At 38.0% G+C, this 24,171-nt stretch overlaps 1 protein-coding gene across 7 annotated transcripts in view; it reads right to left on the bottom strand.

Moving 5' to 3' along the window:
* LOC112452957 (regulating synaptic membrane exocytosis protein 2-like) overlaps window positions 1–24,171 on the bottom strand; it is a 164,585-nt gene that overhangs the window by 6,787 nt on the left and 133,627 nt on the right. For 3 of the 7 annotated variants that reach the window (XM_025013436.1, XM_025013437.1, XM_025013435.1), the window contains exons 15-19: window positions 22,965–23,023; window positions 7,827–8,005; window positions 7,307–7,522; window positions 6,480–6,808; window positions 5,099–5,284 (exon numbers count right to left, since the gene is read on the bottom strand). In XM_025013436.1, the coding sequence (XP_024869204.1) occupies window positions 5,099–5,284; window positions 6,480–6,808; window positions 7,307–7,522; window positions 7,827–8,005; window positions 22,965–23,023 (969 nt within the window). Of the gene's footprint in view, window positions 1–1,239; window positions 3,916–4,617; window positions 5,285–6,479; window positions 6,809–7,306; window positions 7,523–7,826; window positions 8,006–22,964; window positions 23,024–24,171 lie in introns of those variants that run through there. The other 4 variants (XM_025013439.1, XM_025013440.1, XM_025013441.1 and 1 more) reach the window with 4 other exon arrangements.

Here is a 24,171-nt window from a genome sequence, read left to right as displayed (position 1 = left end):
ACGTTACAATAATTAAAGATGTAAAGACTGATGTGCGCGTGTATTTTCTGAAACTATTAGGTTATAATGGATATATTAATAAAGTTATAATTGGTAATCAAACTGAATTCACTACTTAAGAAATTTCAATTGTTAACAAAGTCAAATAAAATAATAAAAGCAATTTCAGGAAAAATGTTACATTTATTATTTTCAAGTAGTTATCTCGATCAAATTTACAGAAGATATAATCCTTGGAAAAGAGAAAAAAAAGAGATAAAGTTAATTATAGAAGATAGCAAGGAATTAATGTACTAACTCCTTGGCGTTTAGAATGGTTAACTAGACTAATAAATGAGAGCAGAAGATGAAATAGAGTACGATTAACGCAAGCAAGAAATTAATGATATACCGAGAAGTTGCAAAACTGACAGAAGTATAATTAATCTCGTTGTAAAAAATTATATCACGATGGGATCACGAAAGAGACGCGTGCAAAGATGAAAGAAAATATTCCGCGGGTGGAGTTCGCCAACATGTTATCCTTTTTTTGTCTTATGATAAATAACATTTTGTACGTCTTTGAAAAGTACAACGTGTATCGGGGGAAAGACAAATTAATAGCACATGCACGCAGAGGGAGAGAAGAAATAAAATTGCAAGAAAAGCGACACGTGAGAGACATTAGAACGGTATTCTTTGTATATTGATATATCTATTTCTTTTTTATATTATTGATTACGTCATTGATTAGTAAAAAAGAGAACAGGATAAAACAATGGAAGAAAGTAAATATGGAAGGTTACAGAGAAAAAAAGAAACCGTGAGCGTATGACACACACAGACAAATTGCTGTTGCAATTGTTATAAAAAATGCAATGTTGCAATGATTATAAAGATATTTGTTGCCTATGTAAATTTTGCCTGGAGATCTCTTCTGTTGAAAATGTGTTATTGTAATTAATATTTTATAAAATTGATTGTATTAGTAAGGAATTATGAAAAAATAAAATATTGCGAAATAAAATAAAATATTAATAATATCACCAAACTTCAATTGACTATAACTGGCATATTTGTTCACAAAAAATCACATGGTAATGCCAGTTATAGTCAATTGAAGTTTGGTGATATTATTTTATATTCACTGGCGGAAAAAACCTTTCCATTAAAATAAAATATTCATTATACCTTCGAATAAAACGTGGTGTTGCTAATGGAATTAATGTTTGGCTATAGAATTGTTAATTTTTTTAATACTAAAATCGCGTAAAAATTTGTAAAAAGAAAATAAAATGTTCATCAAATTGGAGTTGTAATCTGAGAATTCAATCAGACTTGGGAATTTTTGAATCTAAAATCCTGTTTCTATTTTTCGTTTATTTACACCCGAACTAATGGATATTCTGATATCAATTTTGCTACGTCTACGTTTGACGTATCAATAAATTTACTCCGTTCTTATTCTCTCTCCGTTGCAGAATAAACACTACGATACCGTTTGTTAAAAGGGGAGTTTTAATTAAAGAGGCAAAATTTGGTAGCGAGATTCTGCTCAAAGTACAGATAGACAGAGAGTGATAGAGGAAAAGAGCGATAGACAGTGAGCGATAGAGAAAGAGTGTGTCTTACCGGAAGCCCGTAACGTTGGTTGACAGTGCCTTGCGATTATTTATCGAGGTGGTGTGGAGTGCGGCAATGGGAAGGAGGCCGAATTACCGGTCCTCGGAGACACAGGCTCGCACTGCCACACAGTAACTGTTGGGACTACGCACTCTGTTGTCGTTGTTGGTGGTCGATGGTGGTCGATTGGTTGGTTGGTTGGTTGGTTGGTTGGTTGATTGGTTGGTTGATTGGTTGGTTGGTTGGTTGGTTGGTTGGTTGGTCGTGCGTGCGTGGCCCACGATTTGTCGTCGATAATCGGGGTGGTGACGATGGTCGATGGCGTTTCGACCGAGCGAACCAAGTGTTTCGCGATTCGAGTTGAGTACGAAGAGCGTTCAGAGTTTTGGCATTGGCGGACGGTGCCGACCGAGAAAGGATATCAAGATAATCAGCAATACAGTCAGTGAGGCGTCAAGTTCTAAGTGCACGCTGCGCTCGAGGCCGTGCACTTACGTGAACGAAGATATGCACATAGATGTTAACAGGAAGTCGGAGGGCGAGAAACTGATTAGGTGATTGCGATTCTTTTGATGACGTCGGGGACGCTTAATGATCGCTTCGATTATTAAGCGCAGCGACTTATACTGTCAACGAGATGAACGGCCGCATAATTCGGCCGATTTTTGTGCGAAAGCGAGGAAACTGAGTAGGGATAATTGTGAGTAGTACTTTGACCCGTCGCGTTGAATTCATTCTCTTCACGTGCTCCAAAAACATCAGCCAGCTTCTTTCTCATGCACAATTTAAAGCCTGCTTCCTCGTAAATCTTCTAGTATCTTCATTAGCCGTCAGCAGATAAAAAATACGCTAATTCTGTGTTAAACTAAGTAAAGTTAATTCTATATCGCGGTGAAATATTACTTTGACTTTGTGAATTCTGTTAGCGTGTGCCATATTATGTAATAAACGTCCTTTTCATACGTTTAATTAATACTTTAGTAGAATAAAATGTTAAATACAATATTGTAAAGATTATGGAAATTGGATACATTCAATATGCTAATATACAAAAAGCACCAATATTGTCATTAAATATTAACTGCTTCGATCTTAATCGAAAAATTTTTATAATTATTAACGTATTATCACCGCAATCGACTTCGTACGTTCAGCACGTAGCAGAAGCCGCCAGCTAAAGCGACCGTTAAGCCTGAAAGATGAAGAAACGATAATCTTGCTGACAGAACGATCAGCAACGCATCATGGCACGCTTGGTGTCAATGCGGCAAACAACACTCGGAGGAGTGAATGAGAGGCTGAACAGCATAAGAACAAATAGAGATAGAAAGAAAGAGAGCAACAGAGAAAGAGCGGAAGATCGCGGCGCGTAAAGTCACACACGTGCGTGCAACGGTATACAGAAGCACAACAGCGAATTATGTTTTCCGCTATTGTGGCGAACGGCGGTGGCGGTGGCAGCGGCGGCGATGACACTGTTTCTCGCTTCGTAAAAGCCTGAGGTACAGCCGTACAGCGAGAGAGCGAGAGAGAGAGAGAAAAGAGAGAGCAGGGGATTTGAGTCGTTACTGTCAGGCTGTGAGACGATACGAACAATCAGCAACAGGCAACAGCGGCGCGCAACAGCGATCGCAAAATACAGTTGAGCAGAGAGCGCACAGATCGTGATCGCGTTAACTTTTGCTGGTTTTGGTGGAGAACACATCGACCTCTTCGTGGAACGCAAGCAGAGCGAGAGACAGACACAAAGGCGGAATAAAACGTGGTGGCTTAATGCTCGGTAAAACCACGTCGATTTACGAGCATTTCCGTCGACCGGGACGATGACTCCTCGAGACGTAAAAGCGGAGGATGATTGACGAACAAAGCTTGAAATTTTTCCGCAGATCCAAGCGAGAATGTCGCACGATGGATTTGTTTTTAAGCTCCACGATGGACCCACGCGGTAGTGATCGAGATGCTTTTCTACTTTTTTTCTGACTCGATTCCATTCCGACGTCGACGAGTCAGTTCCGCGCAGCTAGACGAACCTGTGCGATGACTTTTTGGCGAGTGTTCGTTGGGGATTTGCAGTCTAATCCAGAAGCGAGGTAAACGCTGAATCAAGCATCGAGCGTATGAACGATGAGATAAGCGACGAGGCACAATTGAGGATGTAAAACAGAAGGCGAGGATCGAAGGCGGTCATCGTCATGGTCGACATTATAGACACGAAAATCTATTATCGAGTCGATCGTATCCCGAAGTCTTGTCAAAATCCTTTCCAGGTCGGGCTACTCCCGTTTTGAATCCGTCCGATTTAGATTCCACAAACTGGGACAAAAATGGCTTTTGACAAAAACGAGTGAGAAATTCCTTCGTGTATTAAGATCGTTCGCTCGGTCAAACCGCGCGGGGTCGACAGGACGTGATAGTGCGAGTTAGATAAATAATAATTGCATCGACATCCGAGTACAAAAATGTTGGATAATTGTTGGAAAAAAGAAGGGTTTCTAATTCTACAAAAGAGAGTCGTACGATGTGGTTAAACATATAGGTGAGGGCTACACTGAATATAAATTAGGAACGTGATTGTACGAAGTAAAAATTATATGTAATAAAAAGAATTGCAGATTATAATAATTTCAAAATATTTAGGAATTTAAAAAATACCTTTTTATGGCACACTGAAGTTGTACATCGAGATAATTATTGCGAAAGTGTTCTGCTTTCTTCGTGTCATATGATAGTATATAAAGACGTAACAGTAAAAATAAGAAATGTTTTCAGAATTTTTTGCCAAACAGTTTTTACTTCAAAAATTTACATTTTATCGGATAATTATATAGATTTACATTTAAATGGGATCTTTTCTTAATAAAAAATATGATATTTAACCTTTTAATTAATTCTATTACTTAACAAGAATTAAAAAAAATTTTTTTAATTCTTTACTTTTTGGTTTTATGTAGAAACAAGCGGAATATTTTTTAGAAATCGTAGAATAGTGAGTTAGTGCATTTTTATTTTCTGTACACAAAAATTGTTTTCTGAAAATTGAAATAAAAAATAGGGAGAAAAACAATATTAATAAAGAGAAAGAAACAGGCAAGTGATTCATGTAACGTACACACATAACGAATATGGTCGGACAATCACATGTGAGACGAACACACATGTGTACGAACACTCAGATACAATGCACACGCGCTCTCGCACACTTACATACATCTGGATGCACGAATTATGGTATGGCGTTTTATTAATGATTCTCTTAGTCGAGCCAGAGATAGTGACGGTGACCGTGATGGTCGCCAACGAGACGTTAAACAACAGTAACGGTGACAAAATAGAGAAAGACAGAAAAAGAGAAAAAGTGTATCACAAAATGCAGTAAAAATGGTTCGTGGAGGTGTGACGAATGGAGAGGTACAAAAGGCAAACAAACAGTCGGACGACGGACGAACGAACGAGCGAAATGATGGCCAAAAGAAGCGAGGAAAATGTTTATACTCACGGCTGCCGCGTTTCTTGTCGCCGGAGAGACTCATGGTCCTGCTGAGTTCGCCTTTGGTCGCCTTCAACGCTCGCAGACCCTCCAGGATCTCCTCGGGATCCCTCATCGGTCTGGTGAATGAGCTTCGCCGCCGATCGCGATTGTAATGCACTATAGCCGGCATGTCAGCCTCGCCCATGCTTCCACCTGGAACGAATTTAAATTAAGAGCAATTAGATACAATTACGAGAATCATACATTAGTGATATTGAAGGACTAATGACATTTTTCATTCGTATTTCGCGAAATGAAATTTAATTCTAATATAGAACGAAAGTTCACAATTGTCCATACAATTATTAAATAGAATAAATAGATCATAAATTGTTACATATTTGTGATTTTCATTAAAGAAAAAAAAAGAATGTTACAATGTCATTCTTTATGATGTTGCCCTTTTGTTTTTTTAATGCTTCTTTGATGCCTGCTATTTTTCACTTCGCGGTGCATCGATTTCTGTTGTTTACAACGTTTACACGAGCATCTTCTAGCTGAAGTGACGTAATCGAATAGCGATAATCGAGGAAGCTGTTACTTAAGCGTGCCAAGTGCTCCCAAGCAGAGGTACTCGAGGCTACCCAACAATAGCATCACGGATAGTCCCACTCTATCGTTATATCATCTTTGAAAAGGAGACAGAAGAAGGGGCGAGTTCGCTTGAAAATGGCCAGCTTGCAACGAAAAGCGGAACACGGTTTATTGGGTCGAGTATCCGCGAACAATGTCGAAAATTTTGACGAAAACATCTTTTAAAAACTTGAATTTTCAAAAATTTTAACGTTCTAAGATTTCGTTTAAGTTTTTTTGTACCGAATGCGTTATTTGGCAAATGTGTGCAAAATCGCTTGTAACACCAACTTAAAGATATATAAAAAAAACTTTATTATGGTGATTTACTATAACAAATATATCATATCTAATGGATTTTAAGTTTAAATTTTACATTTACATTAAAAAAGATATTTGTCTATTTTTTCTTTACTTATTATATCTCTTAATTTTGCACAATAATTAGACACTAAGAATTATTAATTAAGAAAATTAAATAGAATATTAAATAAGAATATTAAATAAAATGAAAATTTTCTTAAATTTCTCTGCGGAGAAGCTTGATATGAATTTAATTCAAGATATCATTTCTTTGTAATTAAAATTCTATCTTTCCGATTACAATACTATTAAATGCTCTCGTAATTATAAGCCTTGCATTAATTTCTCTTGGCCAAGAGACTAATGGAAATTAGTTGAGGGAGATCCTCTTACTAACGCGTCGTTGCATTCCCGCCAGCAATTTCTCCGAAAGAGAAATTGGATGGTATCGAATCTTTTTCGTGACGCTCACGTTTGCTGTCGGTGCCGCCTTGACTCTGGAAGCTGCTCCTGCGGCTACCCGGCAGAGATCTGCTGTAATCCCGGTTGAGCTCGTAAGGCTCGACCTCGAGTTGCTCGGATTGGCTGGAACCGCGTCTGGAATTGGCGTGCCAGGCATGGTCCGGATGCAGGAAGCAGAACTCCGGGCTACCGCTGTCGCTCTGCGTATCGTCGCTGTAGCTACGATCCCGCAGCTCCTTCCTAAATAATCTCTGGGCGACCTCCATCGATAGCGAACCGCGCGGCGAGCAATACGGCGACTTGCCTGTTCGAAGCCCGCGTGGATCCTCCAGCCGATACCTGACATTTCATAGATTGCGATACTTCGACATATAAACGGTTAACAAGATCTCAATTTTCGTATTGTTATTAATCATCGATTTGATTGCTGTACAAAATTACGTTAATTAGTTTATGTATCTATTTATATTTATTATTTATGAACAGTGAAGAGATTTCACATATTAATATTAATATTTGATACATTTATAGTGCAATGCACATATTAATATCACATTAATATTTAATACATTTATAGTGCAACTAATAATATTTGAGACATTAATATTTAATTTAATACATTTATAGTGCAATTCATAATAATTAATAACATTTAAAATACTAATTCTATTAAATTTATAACAATTTCTAAATATTATAGCAATTATAGTTTAGCTGACTATAAAATTCATAGACTGTTTTACTGTTTTACAGTCAAGAACCGCGTGTCAAATGATCATTGCAGTTATCCAAACGCAAGAAGTGTTTCAATCTCTATCTGAAAAAAAATACACTTACCAAACTGCTCTATCATTTTCAAGCGCTCGCTGAACATCGACAGTGCATTCACCAAGGAACACATTATCGCCATCGGGACAGTAATCCCAGAGAGTCACCTCGATCGCACGTTCCATCAGGCTCTCGCCATCAACTCCAGTAAAGAACAATGTAGCGTTCCAGATAGGTTTCTGGGTCGGCTCAGCTACGATAGTTTTCAGCGGAGTTGCATTGCCGCTATAAAGGTCACGAGTGATTAATTAATCTTTCATTTTAAGCGTTCGAAACATAGAGTAAAGATAAGTGAAGAAAGAGAAATCAATTTGGCGAAGTTCTTGGAGAAGCAATTAAACGCATTAATCGCGTTCACGCGGAACTATTGTGAAATATCAATTGATCTGTCATGTTCTAATTTTATCTAATTTATTATTTTTACTTTGCTTCGTATCGTACGTTTTATACGGTCAAGAATCGATTTCGCGGAGGACCAACGTGTCGGATACATTCAGTCCAAGAATTTACGAGATGTCCATGGACTTACGATGGTGGAGCAAGGATAAGCTTTGCGAAAGCCTCCGGCAAGGTACCGAATCCGGTGTCTTCTCGCGCACATAAGTCGTCGGCCATGAAAACCGAAACGACCAATTCTTTGCGTTCCGTCTCGTACGAAACCTGGATCTGTATGCGGCCGGTCACCTGCCTCTCCTTCGCTATTTGTTCCTAAAAGATACGAGACCAATCTTAACATTTCTAGTGCATCGTAATCCGTAGGGTTGAAGATTTTTTAACCTGCTGGTGGAGATGAACGTTCCTTCATTTTCATAATTTAGATATAATTCTCAAAATATAAAGCAAATAGTAATAAAACGTTGATATTACAGTGGAGAATTATTGAAAGCAGTTATTAATATACATATAATAAATACGGAAATTTAAAACGAAATTCATTAACCAATTTATAGCAATAATGATAAAACCGATAAAACTCGAAAATAAAAGTATCATCTTAAAGGTATCTAAATTCTCCGCCAGAATACATCGAACGATTTTTTAATGGAACCTTCGTGCTCCACTCGCGGTTGTTGAGGAGACCGAAGCGGAATTCATTTTGCATGCAGAAGCAGTTTCGCGGTGGAGTTTTGTTGAGAAGATAAAACGAAGGAAAAGAATGTGAGCAAACTAAGAGCAGTCCTCGAGGTTTAATTTTATTCGTGTCAAGACCCATTTCATGACGCAGACCATACAAGTAGCAACTATGGGTGTGTATAGTTGTGTGTGTGTGTGTGTGTGTGTGTGTGTGTGTGTGTACAGGGGTGTAATCCTAGAAAAGTACTGATCTGTTTCGCTCTTTTATTTAATTTTTATTTAACTCTTTCAAACTAGCTATTCGGGCCAATGATTTTATCTAATTAATCCTAATTTATAATGAATATTTCTAATCTTTAAATTGAGATAGAAATCTGATATTACAAACAATTCATTGGCTCTTTTCAATATAGATAGGTTGACACAATTATAATTCCTTTATTATAGAGCTTATAAAGGATTTTGAATGTAAAGTTACAAAGATCTTTATCTTCGAATATCCTCGAAGAGTTAACAGAGAAATATTGGAAATCTTAAGATCTTTGAAAGCTTGAAAATCCATAGTTACTACAATATTGAAACTTAGACATCTCCAAAGACAGAGTTCCTTATCTTTAGAGCTTTATATAAAATGGAATCTTTTAATCCTTACATCTACGGATTTTTGGATTTTAAATATATTCCGGATTTCACCAAATTATTTTGTTACAGAGAGACATAAAAAAAGAGACATTATATATATATCGATCATATAATTGATATTATGTCATTAACATTATTTTAAGATTAACATTTATAATGTTTAATAATATATTTAATAATAATTTTTATTTTACATTTATAATGTTTAATAATATTAATTAAATTTACCAATTAAATAACTATTATATTATAATATATATGATGTAAAATTCATTTTTTATTATTAATGAGTAAGGATAAATTGTGTGTGCTTGAAAGAGTTAAAACAGGATAACTCTATTCTCTTATTAAAATATAAATTATTATTTGATATTTTTATCTAAATAGCATTTAAGAAAACACATCATTGGATTACAACCCTATACGTGCGATACAGTCAAGAAAAACGTTCGTTTGAAAGCAAGCTTTTGTTAATTTTCATTAATCTCTTTTTTTCGTCACGACCGACGATTTATATGTATTTATCCTCTAGGTCTTCTTCTCCTCTCCTTGTATTCTCTTCCGATGTTTCCACGACATCGCTTCACATATCTTCTCTGCATTCCAGCCTCGCATGCCTTCCCACGTGTCTAAGCCTTTTATTATCACGAAAAAAAAACATAAATCGTCTATCACTCTTTCTCTTTTCACGTACGGTTTTCCCGAACTGTAAACTGTTTGCTACGTATTTACATCTGTATATATATTGAAAAGGTTCTTTCTACGCAAGCAACCATGTGTATCGTCGCAACGCGCTTCTTCGGCTGCAATAAGTCATACTGTAATGACATACGTATTAAAGATAATACATCTATTGTAATTCAATGTCTGCAATTTAGTGTTTTAACAATTAAAATTTAACATATATATGCTTTTGCGTTTTCTCAAAAGAGCTTATATGCAAATTGATCGTATTGCTGTTCTATTTAAATGAAAATTGAAACTAATTGATATCATAGCTCTAATATTATTATATAAAATATGAATTTCCGGATATAGGATATCAATTTGTGATATAAATACAAATCTAATATCCTAACTTTCAAAACTGAAATTTGATGCAGAGTGTGGTAATTCCGTAAACTAAACTTTTGATTAACATGCTAATTTCAAAACTATATTTTAGGATAGTAATTTTTTAGATGAAGTATATATTTACGAGAACTCTAGTCTAGTATTAATTTTTAAATTACACATTTAGCGAATTTATTAATAAATAATATTAATAATATAATATTATTTTATAATAAAAGTAAAAGATTAATATACTTATATATTATTAGATTTCTTAAATATTTATATTTTTAATATTTTAATACTTATTTGTAAATATTTATTAGTGGATTGATGAGCATTACGATATGCTTTTTTAACCATATTATTTAAAATGAAAAATGGAAACTACCACATGCGAAAAGATAATTAATGATCATAAGACGGCCGGTATTATGCTTGGAGATTATTTTTACGAACAATCTCTGTTAACAAGTGCGGTCTCGGTAATGGGAATAGAAAAGTTATCGCGGATAAAAGCGGATGAGGATGGGCGAATCTTTTTATCTCGATTTAAAGTAGAAAGTGAAAAATGAATTTTAATGAAGATGACGATGAGATTCTGGAAAGAAATCACGGTAAAAATAATCCAACTCGCTAACTTGCTATCTCTTCCCATTATCTTTTCATATAATAATTTTATATATTAAAATAGTGTATTGTCGCATATAATTTCGCTATTTAATAATCAACGTTAAAATTAGTGAAAATTATAAATCAAATATTCAAGGAATATTATCCTCTTAGAAATTCTCTTAGAAAATTCATCTGCTTTTTGTGACGTTTGCACGAGTTACGAATTGTTTATAGAACGTTTCTTAAATGATTAATTGTGTAAATTCAGATAATTAGTTTTTTTCTATACATCGATATACCGTTCCGTTCTACAATACACGTGCACAAATTTTTTTGAAGCCGAAGAAGAGCCGTTGCGACAAGCGTTGATGTACAATGTCAGTCTACGGTTGTTTCCAAAGCGCGCATTTCCCCGGTATGACAATCGCCCAGCATTGTGACACGTTTCGCAACAACCGTCCCTCTTCCCCCCCCCCCCCCCCCCCCCCCCCCCCCCCCCCCAGGAAAATTCATTCGATGTACTCGATGGAGAAGTGCGTCCATTAAATCTGCGCTTGTGCACATATACCTTCCGTGTCCGTATAATACCAGGGAAAAGCGAGAATGTTGACAACAACCAAACGCCCGCGTTTCCATCCGAGCGATCCGCGCGCTTGTTCGTCGTTACCGTTAAAGATTATCGGCTTCGCCGCCTCGTATAACCCGGTCGTTAAACATTGGATAAAAACGCTCAAGCTCCGCAAAGATTAAAAAAATAAAAGAATAAAAAAAAAAACAGAACGGACGGAGCCCTTGAATACTCGTTTATATTTATTTAACCGCGTGCTCGTCGAAACGCATTGCATATCGATGAGACATTGAATTGTCGATTTCACACTGCCGTCGATTGCTAGCCGCAGCATCACAATTGCGAGCGCGCCACAAGTGATACCTCTCGCAATGATGGCAATGCGCTCGGACGTTTGGCATTTGTGCATCACTCAGGACGAGTTTGGTGTTCGTGTGTCTGCGCTCGCAACCAAAATTAAGGACAGCGGACAGATAGGGGGAAAAAAAGAGAAAGAGAAAGACAGAGAGCCATACATGTGTGTGTACGTGGAGAAAGAGAGAGGTTGGTATACGATCTATGAACTGAAATTATCAGCTAAACAACGAGACAGCCATAGACGTACGAGAAAATTGGAGAGAGAGAAAGAAAGAGCGAGAGAGAGAGAGAGAGAAGAGAAAGAAAGGTGAGAAACGAGCCGCCAAGGAGGAAAAAAACGCTAGCGTACAACTAGAATTCGTGCCAGTTGGGAGAGAGTAGCGTGGAGGGCCAATATGCTAAACTTGCTCAACATGAACAACTTACATTTCGTCTTTTTCATTTCTCTTTCGTCTCAGCGGATCTATTGCTTTTTTTTTTGTTTCTGATCATTATACGTCTATTTTTTTTTTTAGTATTTACACGGTGCGGTCAGCTTTTGTCAGCGGGTATATACAGGGAGACATACAGTTGCGTATATGCATGTATATATATATATATGTATAATATAAAGAAACGTAGATGACATCGAATATGTACATTCGTATGAGTGGAAGTAACGGATTTACTTAAAGTAACGTAGAGCAAAGAGAGACGGAGCAGAGTGTGTAGAGATCCAGAGAGGAGTCTCGTGTAAGTCCATCGTACATCGGGGATGAGAAGAATCAGAGTTAGAGACAAATAGAAAGTGGAAGGAGGAAAGAGAGAGAGAGAGAGTGAGTGAGTGAGAACAGAGGGGGGACGAGATATCAACTGATCGTGATAGCGAGATATACGTAATCTAACGTAAAAGAGAAATGGAGGAGCTGTGCAAAAATGTGATAAGGAGAAAGAAACAGTTAGAGAGTGAGAACAGCGGGGACGAAGAAGATGGATATACATTTATACATATATATGATCTTTCTCTGGCAGGGTAAATTACGTAAAGAAAGATCGAGTGCCACAGCCTCCGTGTATGCATATAGAGTCGAGCTTCTCCGCGAGAATCTCCTTTAGCTTTTCCGCCGTTTCTCCTTTCCATTCAGCCTTTGGAGGCCGGCTCTTTCGTGAACGAGGAGAGGGCGAGCCTCATCGCGAATCCAAGGCTTTATAATTATACCGAGAAAATCTGGAACAGTGTCCAGCATGCTTTGCCGGGAGGAATTGGAGAGCACGTATCGCGCTACGTACATACACGTGTACGTGTTTATTAGTAATTTATAGAGAGAAATGTAACGTGACTTTTTATAAAGAGCAAACCTCTTTGAAATATCACTGTAAATTCGGCTTTCCATATTTGCAAACAGCTCTCTTCCTTTATCGAGCGTGTATTTATTTCGAAAAATCGTGACCAGGTAAAATGACAAAAATATAAATAAGCGATAAAATGCTACATTTAATCATATCCGCGTTTCGTATGCACAAGCATTTGGCAAATGCTTTGAACTTGAAAATATTCAAGCTCCGAACAAATCGACTGCATTATTCAATCGTTCTAATAAGCGGTACAAAAACGTTATTAACATACACGATATATTTTAACATAAATAAATCTCGCTCGACACTATTCCATTCCTTTCGAAGACTGTCGAAAGTAAAAGGTTCGCCGGTTATTCGGAGTGAGTTTCATAGTGAGAAATTCGACATTCGAGGTGCTTCGCGACGGATCGCTTCCAGGCGATTTTATTCCGCGCGAGATCAGCAATGAAGCAAAGAAAGGAGAACAGCAACGACACAACTCGCCCCAACTGACACTTTCGTTTTTGTGCGCTGCGCGTTTTCTTTTTTCTCGAATCTCGTTCTCGTTGCACGTTGCGCGTTTATTGTTAGCCACACGTCTTGCCGCGTCTCTTGACGTGAAACGAAAAATGAAAAGCGTGACATTCGTTCTCTCTCACGAAAGCGACGGGCACGCTCGCGCGCTGTCTTTCTTTTTTCCCCTTTTCCTTTTCTTCTGCGCCACCGCGTACTACGTCACTAGAGGGATCCCGGAGGATTCCCGCGAACGTCACTATTATCCAATTTTATCGTTTTAAATACTCTGCAAACGGACTCAAAGACAGCACGGTGCTTCTACGGTGATTTTTCAAGCGCGAATAAGCTCCTTTGATTCTGAATCTATCTTACTTTTTTGGAAAAATGTAAATTAAAAACGATAAATACGATTTTAAATCCGTAAATATGTCTTTTAGAAGGGATGCAATTAGCTTCGTAAACTTCAAGTCCATTTACGAAGTATACGGTGTACAAAATCGATAAATGTAATCGTAGAGCTCGCGCCGAAAAGTCAATAAATCTCGCTCATTAACCCTAGAAATGCTAGAAATACTAGACGCGTTATTAATAGTTATAAAATTTATACATCTATAATATTTTCCACATAGATACGTCGTGGAGACTAATCTTATTACGTCGCTTAATAAACAACAAATTGCAGAAATCTTTATATTCTGCCTCGGTAATATTTAAGTGTTTCATCTTCCCCTACATTAACAAAGTTCTGACTCACGTCATTACTCGCTAAAGACGTTTAGAATCGACGCTGCAACGCTTTTGGAAATGGAGAAGTATATCGGACTTTACACGCGCGAGCTCTAAGAATTGCCAAGTAATAATGGTACACATGTTAGAGGCACCGTCTATATATTCGTCTTGTTCCTCTCGCGATGTCCACCACCGACAAGATATACAGAACGCGAACGGGGAAAGAACTTTTGGTATACAACACGTGGATTTGTGTTTCTTACATAGCGATAAAATATCGCATTCTCGTCAAACTGCTCCGATTTATCAGTGAACTCTGTTGATTCCGGAAATCGTTATTTCAGATATCTTTACGCGGTTCTACTATTCTATATAAATTTCTATTTCTGTATAAATTCTGTTCCTGCATTTTATGAATATATACGTAGTGAGGATTAGATGTTAAATAAGTAAAATATGAGAGAATGAATTTAGCACTAAAATAATTCAAGGAATCACTGATAACAGATAAAATTTGTATGGGAATAATTTAGATGTGATTTTCAAAAGTAAATTTTGAGGGCATTTTTTTAGAATTCACACACACAAAAGATAATAAGAGTAAAAATGTTCTTCTTCCTTACAAAACGTACATTGAGGAACGTAGTCACCTGCGCCAAGCTCCGACATCTTGTGCGCGAACGCGTTAAATTAAACGCGTTAAATTAAACGCGTTAAATTAAACGCGTTAAATTAAATTAAACCGATTTATTTAACATTATTATTTCAATGTATTTTCGCGTGGTTACTGGCCGAAAACGTTCGAGCTCGAGCGATTCGATTTTTCATTCCGATTTAATTATTTCAATATTATCAATATTCGTTTTTTAGTACACAAACTGCCGCGCTTTTTGCATTCCCGCGCGCCGCGCCAAATTGAAACGACGAGAGAGAGAGTTCGGTTAGTTCGGTAGCTCACTTCACTCAGCGCGTCGCCGACGAGTGGGCGAGTCGCGATCGGTGCGCGTTTCCGCGTTTTATTCGTCGGTCCCGGGCCGTTTTCGCGGGCGGACGAACGGAGTGGATTCGGTGTCGAATCTGTTCATCGGCGACCGTCTCGGTATATCCATCGGGTCGTGCGATCGCGATCAAGCGTATCTCTCGGGTGGCCAATGTTCCAATGGACGCGCTTCGCTCCGCCGCTTTGCTCCGCCATCGCGTCGGAGCAACCCGCTCTCCGACACGAGTGTTTCGCAAACGTCGACACCCGTCGATTCGATTCGAAGACGTCTCCGGACAACCGGCTGTCGAAGAGAATCAGGCATCGCCCGTCGAGAAATTAACCGAGAATTCGAGACTGTGAGAGCTCGCTGCTCGCTTGCCTACGGTAGTCGCGCGTGCTACCCCCTCCCCCTCGACGTGTTTAACTACAGCGCGTCATTTCTCGGAACCCTCGTGACGCGCCGTTTCCCGGAATTTTGGTTGTTTTCTCGGAACGACGCGTCGAGTAAAAAACGTAACAAGCTGGGAACGTTCAGTCTGTGCGCTCGCGACCGTCCAGCATATCGGATCGCGTGAACGCCACGCGCGAGTGAACATTTTCCGCCACGAACTTCTCGCCGAGTGCGTCGAACTGCGCGTCTAATTCGGCAGCCGGAGGAGTCGAAGGGATCGCGTCGAGAGATCGTCCAGAGACAGACGTCTACCGATCGAGGGACAGATGTGAAATCTACGGTAACAGTTTTTCCGCTTGCTCGCATTAGAAGAGTATCCTATTATTCCGCGATACTATGGCATGCAAGTTTCGCCATTGTCCCTGTACACTATTGAGACTCGGAAGCGCGGAGAAAATCGATGGACGATTGTTTAATGTGCTAATGTGATAATCTGAACGCGATCGCGAGTGTCTTTCCGTGTCCGCGATTGAGTCCGTCGATTTAGACTTTTAGATCGAATCGCCGTCCATTCGAAGACTTTCTTTTCACAAATCCGCGTGTGTCTTGTGATCCAGTGCATCGAGGAGCATCGAGGAGGATCGAGGAGCATCGAGGAGCACCGAGGAGAACATGGAGCAATATCGAGGAGCATCAAGGAGCAACGAGAAGCAACGAGGAACGTCGAAGGAACGTCGAGGTGTAACGATATCGAGGTAAGTGTGTCGCGTGTAATTTGTTGTTGGATTACATCTTGGCGAGTTCTTATACGTTCGCTCTCTGTGATGTAAGAGAATAAAATATTCCCTTCACAGTTCCCTGCAGCCCCGATATAATTCCCAATATAAATGATAAATAAAATCGCCGTGAGGAAACCGAAAGGTTTAAAACAATTGCGATGGGCAATTTTTGCGGTCGTTTTCCAAACGCACGAATTTTTTTTCACGTGGGTTTTCCGGGTACCGTAATCAACAAAGTTCATCGATCTCGGCGTTGCACGTATACGCTCCCGCAGGCACTCCCGGCTATTTCGACAGACGCATCGACGCATCGCGTAGCGCAACGCTTTGCCCGCTTTGCCGCTTTTGCCTTTCTACGAGATCGGGATGAAAAGAAAGGGTGCGTTTTTCGTGAAATTCGAAAAGCTGCGCCGCCGTAAACTGTCGGAAGCGTCTAAAATCTAAGCAATCGTAGCAATCTTAGTCTTATTCTCGATAATCGTATTTGAAACACATAATTCTCGTCTAAACGTACTCCGATAAATCTGCACGAATATCACCTGATCCTTTAACATTCATAAAGGTAGAAATCTGTAGGTGATATATACGGCTTGTTCGAGCGAAGAAATGCGTATGTCTGACAAGAAATCGCTGATTCGGAAGATTCCGTATATGTTACATATGCATGAATTGTGCACGATCATATCGAGAATATCGAGATATAGTGCCTTTATTGGAAAATATATCTTTTTCTAACGCGTTATTTTTTATCGTTCTTATTTGGTATACTTCGAAAATCAAAAAGATTTATAAAGTCAGAGAGAATGACTTTTGAAAATTATAAAATATTAAGGGATGCAATTTAAATCGATGCCTTGAGTTAAATAACACGCGTGTCGAGATTTATTATTTCAACACAGGACCGTATTTAACTCAGTTGATTTAGTTAAATTAACATTGTTTTAGTTAAATTAATGACAATATTGAGTAGGAGAATGGTTAAAAGTTAAAAGGAGTGGCGAATGGTTAAAAATAACAAACTGAATATAATTTAACGCTTACAAATTTAACAGTGTATATGTATTTTTTAAATATTTGATATATAAAAAATTTCAAAGTAGAAAAATGACATAATTGCTGAGTGCAGCACGAATATATAAAGAGTATGGATCCAAAATTTATTCCGGATTTTTTTTCCATTTGTACGATTTATTGAATCGAGCACTTTGTAAAAGCAACACGGAGAATCATGGAGTCGATTTGTCATGCTGTTAGCATTATAAATAACGTTTCGTGTCAGATATGTGCGAATTGCGCTTGAACAAGCTTTATATTCTATATGGACTTTCATTGGTCCAACTGCAAAGATCCCTCGCGAGATGCACAAGTGATCCATAACAAAGTTCTAGCCTGTGTAGATCAAGTATTATAATATTTACACGGCCGATCGAAGACGATTGGCTTGATGTGTGATATATCCAGGCGAATCCGAGTTTTATTTATTGCAAGTGAAGTCGCAACGAAGTCGAAACCTATGGGCGAGTTTTCAGAGTTTATCCTCTTTCGACTTTTCATCGAAGGCTTTCCTTTCCAAGACTCGTTAATTCTTCGCCTTTGTGCGACTAAAACGGAGGTTGAAAATAAATGTGCATATTCTGTCGGTTCTCAGCGACAGAAATTTGTCGAGTTGTTCGAACCAGGTTCCGACTTACATCGCGGTTTCCACTCACGTCGCGGAATTGTGCCGGTTGGGAAAAAAATTCTTAATTCGATAGGTACTTTATCAAAACACCCAATATACCTAAAACTGCGCTAAAACACTAGATTCATCCTGTGTTGATCCGCGCTTTACAATCGCTTCTACGTCTCGAAGCTCGCGTTAATATCTAGGAGCCGTGCGAGTTTCCGCTTCCGCCCGTTCGCTGTCTCGAGAAAATTGAGGAATTATTCTGGGAACACGAGCGATCTTAAGACTCTCGATAGTCTCGATGACTCGAAGACTCACAATATGCGTGATTACGGTAAAGAAAGAGAGACTTGTCGGTCATTAATCTTTGACGTATCACACTGGATCAATTGTTATTGGCTTTTTAATGAGATTATATTAATATGATAGCACCAGTATTGTTAAAATAGAGAACTATTACTATATATATAAAATGTGCTTAATACCTATAGCGATAAATTCTAAAAAAATTAATATTGTTTTTTTTTTTGCAAGAATCTGCGGGATTTATTTTTTATTTCATTGCATTTCTTGATTGCTGCAACATTGCTTATTGTATTTACCTATGCATAATTATGCCATTTTTATATCAAATATTTGTTGGTTTATAGCAATCAGCTCTATTGTTATCGTAATTATTGTTGTTTCTATTATTAACAGTATTGTTTATTAGAACTGTAATTCCAATTAGTAAAATTCGTATGCAAAAGATCCCGCACGTTTCCTGAATTAATATATATATTTTATCAACGCAATACATATCTATTCAATTAAATGCACACATATTAACAATTTATAGAGAACAATATTCCGTACGCTATAAATTTCCTAAAAATTAAGTCTTTTATAAAGTTCAACAATTGTGTGTGTGTGTGTGTGTGTGTGTGTGTGTGTGTGTGTCGTATTACAAATTTATTTTTTATTTACATGTACATGTAGGGCGCACAAAAAAAAGTGACGTCCTGTAGTATTAGAGTGAGAGAGAATCTAACGACGAATCTTTTTTTTTATACACGTTAAAATTTCAATCACTCGTGTTCCCAGATGTGTCTAATCTCGCGACCGATGTTGACTCTTCGCGAAAAAAACGGATGACTTTCGTAAAAATCCTCGGAGGCGATATGAGCATACGGGCTGCTCACACGGCGATTCTCTACGATTGATTGTACGAAAGCTTTTCTCTTCAGACAGAAATCGGTTGCGGTGTCGCGTAGAGACATTTGCTTTTTTCCCCCCTGCGCATATATGCGAAACCGACGGACGGAGGTGTTCGTAAGCTCGCGACTGATCGATGTAATTACACACCCGGCCGACTCGTGTCCGATTGCGATAATTGATTGGGAGGACCCCCTGATAGGATAACACCACGCCGTGTTGGAATGAAATCGGCGACACATCGGTAAACGATCGAATTAATGGTCGCGCGAAATGCGACGGCCGGGTATGCCGGGGTTCTATAGCGTTAATAGATTAAATTATTTTAACATGCGACAGGTCTCGGTAGCATTCGAAAATCCGTGAGCGTGTATATTAACGACGCTCGGGAAAAGAAAAGAAATATAAATTGAAATTCCGCAGCATCGAATATATGGCTATTCCAGGCGAATTTGACCGCCAACGATACGTGAAACATGGATTCCCTCAATTTATAGCATTTCAATGAGAAATTTTAATCTTCTTTAACTTTACAGTTATAGATACGTTTCTACAGATAATAAAGTCGATCCCGTCTATTAATATCTACAGTGGCATTAATTGTTAATGATAATATAAAAAGGAACGAATAATACCTCTTTTCGGCAACAAAATATAAAATTTGCAATTTTTACAATTTCTTTAGTATCCGTTAGACTTATTTTCGCAAGTGTGCGGCTTTTTATTGAATATACCCAAAATAAAAGTTCTCAATTTTCACGATTTTTGCAAGTTTTTTGTGAAATTCTGGCATATATGAAAGAACACCCCCGCGATTGCGTCGAAGAAAACGAAGTGGCGTACACCGTAACGCGCATTTCTGCTAGTGATTGTACGAGTGCTGCTGTATGGCCTAAAGGGATCATATACAACGTACTAATAAATTTAAGTTGCTCTCGAGTCGCGTCGACGACATATGCCCTACGATCGATATCTGTAGCCAGTAGAAACCAGTGCCGTCAATGATATATTCGGAATTCTTACACTTCAGCGATTAAACATTATCTTACGCGCGTAAAATTATAAATAAACGAATATGCAAATGAACGTAAATCAGCAATTATCGTACGCTTTTTTCCTTTCGTATTTTTATATTTTTTTTATATAAAAGACATTGTTAATAGTTATACGTATATATCTGTACGTCTGTTCAAGATTCGCGCGTCTTTATAAAAATGCGCTCTTTTTTTAAATTTTGTACAAATGTCAGGCAATCACATAACGCGAACGTTTGCTTTCAGCGATGCGTTCGTTAACTGTGGATCCATACAAACATCTCGCAAGTTACTATCCGAATATTGAGCAGCTCTAAATGCAAACCGTGCGACGCGTATATAATATTCAATGCACGAATACGATTCAATGGAATAATTGCGACATCCATGTAGCATATTTTTCGAGATTTTCTCCCGCAGGCTATTCGGGTATTCAAACTAGCGGCTAGGATTGCCACTATCGATTGGAAAACAGCGTGCCATACCGCCAGCACGTTATACTCTGGAACGTATCGCTGGAACGTTGAAACAGCGTGTTATCGGATATTCACGGCACTGGTTGAACCTATAAATTTGCGAGCGTTGCTTCTTTTACTAACTACAATACAGTCTTGTCCTTAAACTTTATCTGATAGGTAATTCGAGGAAATTTTACGGCTGCTAGGCGAGCGATAAGAATTTCGTTCATCCTGGCTGAAATTCTCGCGTCTGGTAAGATATTCATCGGAGTATTAAATCATGCGAGCTTTAAATCGTGCGATGGTAACGTGTAAAACCGATAGAAAGGCGAAAAGTAATTAGCAATAAATTCCCGTAGCCAATGCGGGTAGCGATATGTGATGACCATCGAATTCTCACGAAACTATCTTTTCATACAATTGTTGGGGGGAAAAAAGAGAGAAAAAGCGGATACACTGATCTAAAATTTCGATCTTTCAAAATGCGAAGGTGCGCGATGAAGGAATGAAATATCTTTCGGATGCTATGTTGCTCTCTACTAAAATATTCTGATATTGCTTCGATAGTTTGCTGAGAAATAATTCCAAGCAGTCGAAACAAAATAACTAATATAACATAATAAACGTAAAATCATAAGGAAAAAGGTTTTGTTATATATTTTACAATAGCAAAAAATTTTATGATAGTTTAGAAAAAAACCCTGACTTTTTGCTATTAGTTTCCTCCGACCAATATCGTACAAAACGCGATTGATAATCTCGTATCTCTATTCCACCTAAAGTTTAGAAAGCTACGATAACTTCTATTACACTCTCTTGCGTCTGGAGTTCTAAAATCACGCAAGCTCGAAGTAAGTTTTTGTTACAGATCAAAAACTTTATCTCGCTACTATCTCGCTATATATTATACGGATCAATCGAGTTGGATTTTTATCTCTCGCAGTTCTTTCTCCTGAAATTACCTAATTCTCCAGTAACACCCTGGAAAGTAAGTTCCCGCACAATTCTTTAGTTATCTCTGTTCTATCGGACAGACTTTTTCCTTCGTCATCGATGCGCTCTTTGTATATAACTTATCTGAAGCGACCGCGACAACGCGAACGACGCACGCTGTGCTTTACAAGAAAAAAAGACGGGACATCGTTATAGTTCGTTACATCGACGTATGTACGTACAATATTTACACGTTAGCAGTCTTCGCGCAGAATCAGTGAAAATACGCGGTAGAATTGTGCCGCATTGTGCTTTACCGGGATAAAATGGCGCTGAGCTGCGTGATTCAAGTGGTCTTACTTTTCGCGAATAATGCTCGGTCGGAGTACTCGACTTTTGTCAGCTTTTCCTAAGAACCGTCGACTAAGCGTTCGGATAAGATTGCCGGTACGGGGGACTCCTACCGAGAGATAAAATTTAGGGAGTAACTCAGGCATTATCGACAAGTTTAAACGTACTAGAATTGGGGGATAAACTAAACGATTGGTGAAACTCAGTGAAAATAAAATTATATGAAATTTGCCTGGTATTATCTATCGCAAAAGTTTAACGCTTAAAAGCTTCGTTTATATATATATATTAATACTAGCATTAAACTGTGTTAAAAGAGAGATATGCGTGAATAATTCAAATCTTAATTCGCAATTGTAAATTGACATCAATTTTAAATTTTATAATGTTGTATGTAAAAATTAAAAATAGATGCTTTTTTAGTATAAAATCTATAAAATATTGAAAAAAATGCGGTATATTTAAATTCATGCAAATGAATTGACCGGACAAAAGATCCGAAGACATCAGTTTTATTGCAGAACGTTTTTTTGGTCGCCAAAATTAATTGTAGGTATTAAAATTGATTATAATTAACAGGAGCTTTTTTTATAAACCGTGTTCGTTACGTGCACGATATATTTCAGCACATGACGTAACTCGCTCACTTTAACTGATTTGCACGTTGACGCTAAAACCCACGCACTTTTTCACACACGTCACGCCTGCCTGCACACATCTCTCGTTTACAAATGTGCGCAATCAGTTCGTGTCCGTGCACGCCTGATTAATCATACTTATATTATATACAAAAGTAAAGAGACTACGCGAGAGGACGCATCCCTTTTTTTCAGCTGTTTCCCTGCGCTTTTCTCTTTCTTTTTTTCTTACGCTCTTATTCTCGGCTTATAAGCGTGCTTATCCCCGAGTCTGCGTATGCATCGTGTACATCGTGTAGGACAATGAGAGAAAGATAGAAAGAGAGAAACGGTCAATGTGTGTAGGTGTCAACTTAGTAACTCGTTATACCGGCGTCTTTGGCAGTTTCCTGCGCGTCGGCGACGTTGGCGCTTTCTCCGTTTCGGTTTCTGCAAAAACATATCAAAATGCATCGTATCAGTGACGCACGTTGCTTCCGTAACTGTTTTTTTCGTAGCGACTATATATGATGACATCTCTGTAGCCGGCCTCTCTCGCCGCGCGAGAGTAAAAAAAAACGAACGACTCGAAATTATCAGTTATTCATGGAGCTTTCTACTCTCGTAAGTTAAAAATTTTGAGCTCATCATTATTGGCAAAAATTCAGTTATTTTTGCGAGAATTAGTAACAATTAAATTCCTGTGATTAAGGGGATGCTGGAGACAGGTCTGTTTTACCACGAAATTTTCAGACACACAAATCTTTTGATTGATTTCACCGAATTAAAAATTTTTTGTCCAGAATTAAAGTATGAACGATAACGAAGACGGCAGGCACCAATTGCGTATGAAAAACGAAAAAAAATTAGAAAATTACATTTTTATTTTCGATTCTGCTGTCGACTCATGACAACATTTGCTGCAGATAAAAGTTTTAGACTGTGTACGTATACAAAAACCTTGCAGCCGTCACGGAAATACAATAAAGAAGAATCCTGTGCTTGCAGAAATGAGCTGCGAGCTTTAGTATAAGAGAAAAGTATGTTAGAAAATTTCATATGCACATGTTACGCGTCTCCCCGAATTCAGCCAAAAACTCTGCGCTCTGTATGTATGTGTAAGAATCGGTGAGCACTTCTTTATCGACGCTGGTCGAGTTTGCCTGCGCTCTGTATGTATATGTAAGAATCGGTGAGCACTTCTTTATCGACGCTGATCGAGTTCGCCCGCGACTCCAGCATCCCCTTAATTCAAAATTTTTAACTAAATAACTTATAATTCTGAGTCATATTTTTTCTTTTCGTGTAGTATGAAGTCTAATTGCGTAAGATATGTAACGACGATTGGTTACGTTGATAAATCATTGAGAATTGGTTTTTTATTTCTCATAAGTGCAATTTTATCTTTTGATGGCAAATTATTTATAAAAAAATTACATACCTTCTGAATTTATACACAAAAACTTAACGCGTCACGTATGAATGCAGAATGTATAAAATGAATGATTTAGCAGATATTTAGGGATACGAAAATATACTTGTTCATCTTACGGATACATTTTCGAGGTCAAAACGAAATCATGTCAACGGTCAGAGGC

Source organism: Temnothorax curvispinosus, unplaced genomic scaffold, assembly GCF_003070985.1.
Source record: "Temnothorax curvispinosus isolate PA1 unplaced genomic scaffold, ASM307098v1 QBEX01003877.1, whole genome shotgun sequence".
Taxonomy (NCBI): Eukaryota; Metazoa; Arthropoda; class Insecta; order Hymenoptera; family Formicidae; genus Temnothorax; species Temnothorax curvispinosus.
Note: the sequence above shows the minus strand (reverse complement) of the source record. Positions and strands in the feature narration are given on the sequence as shown.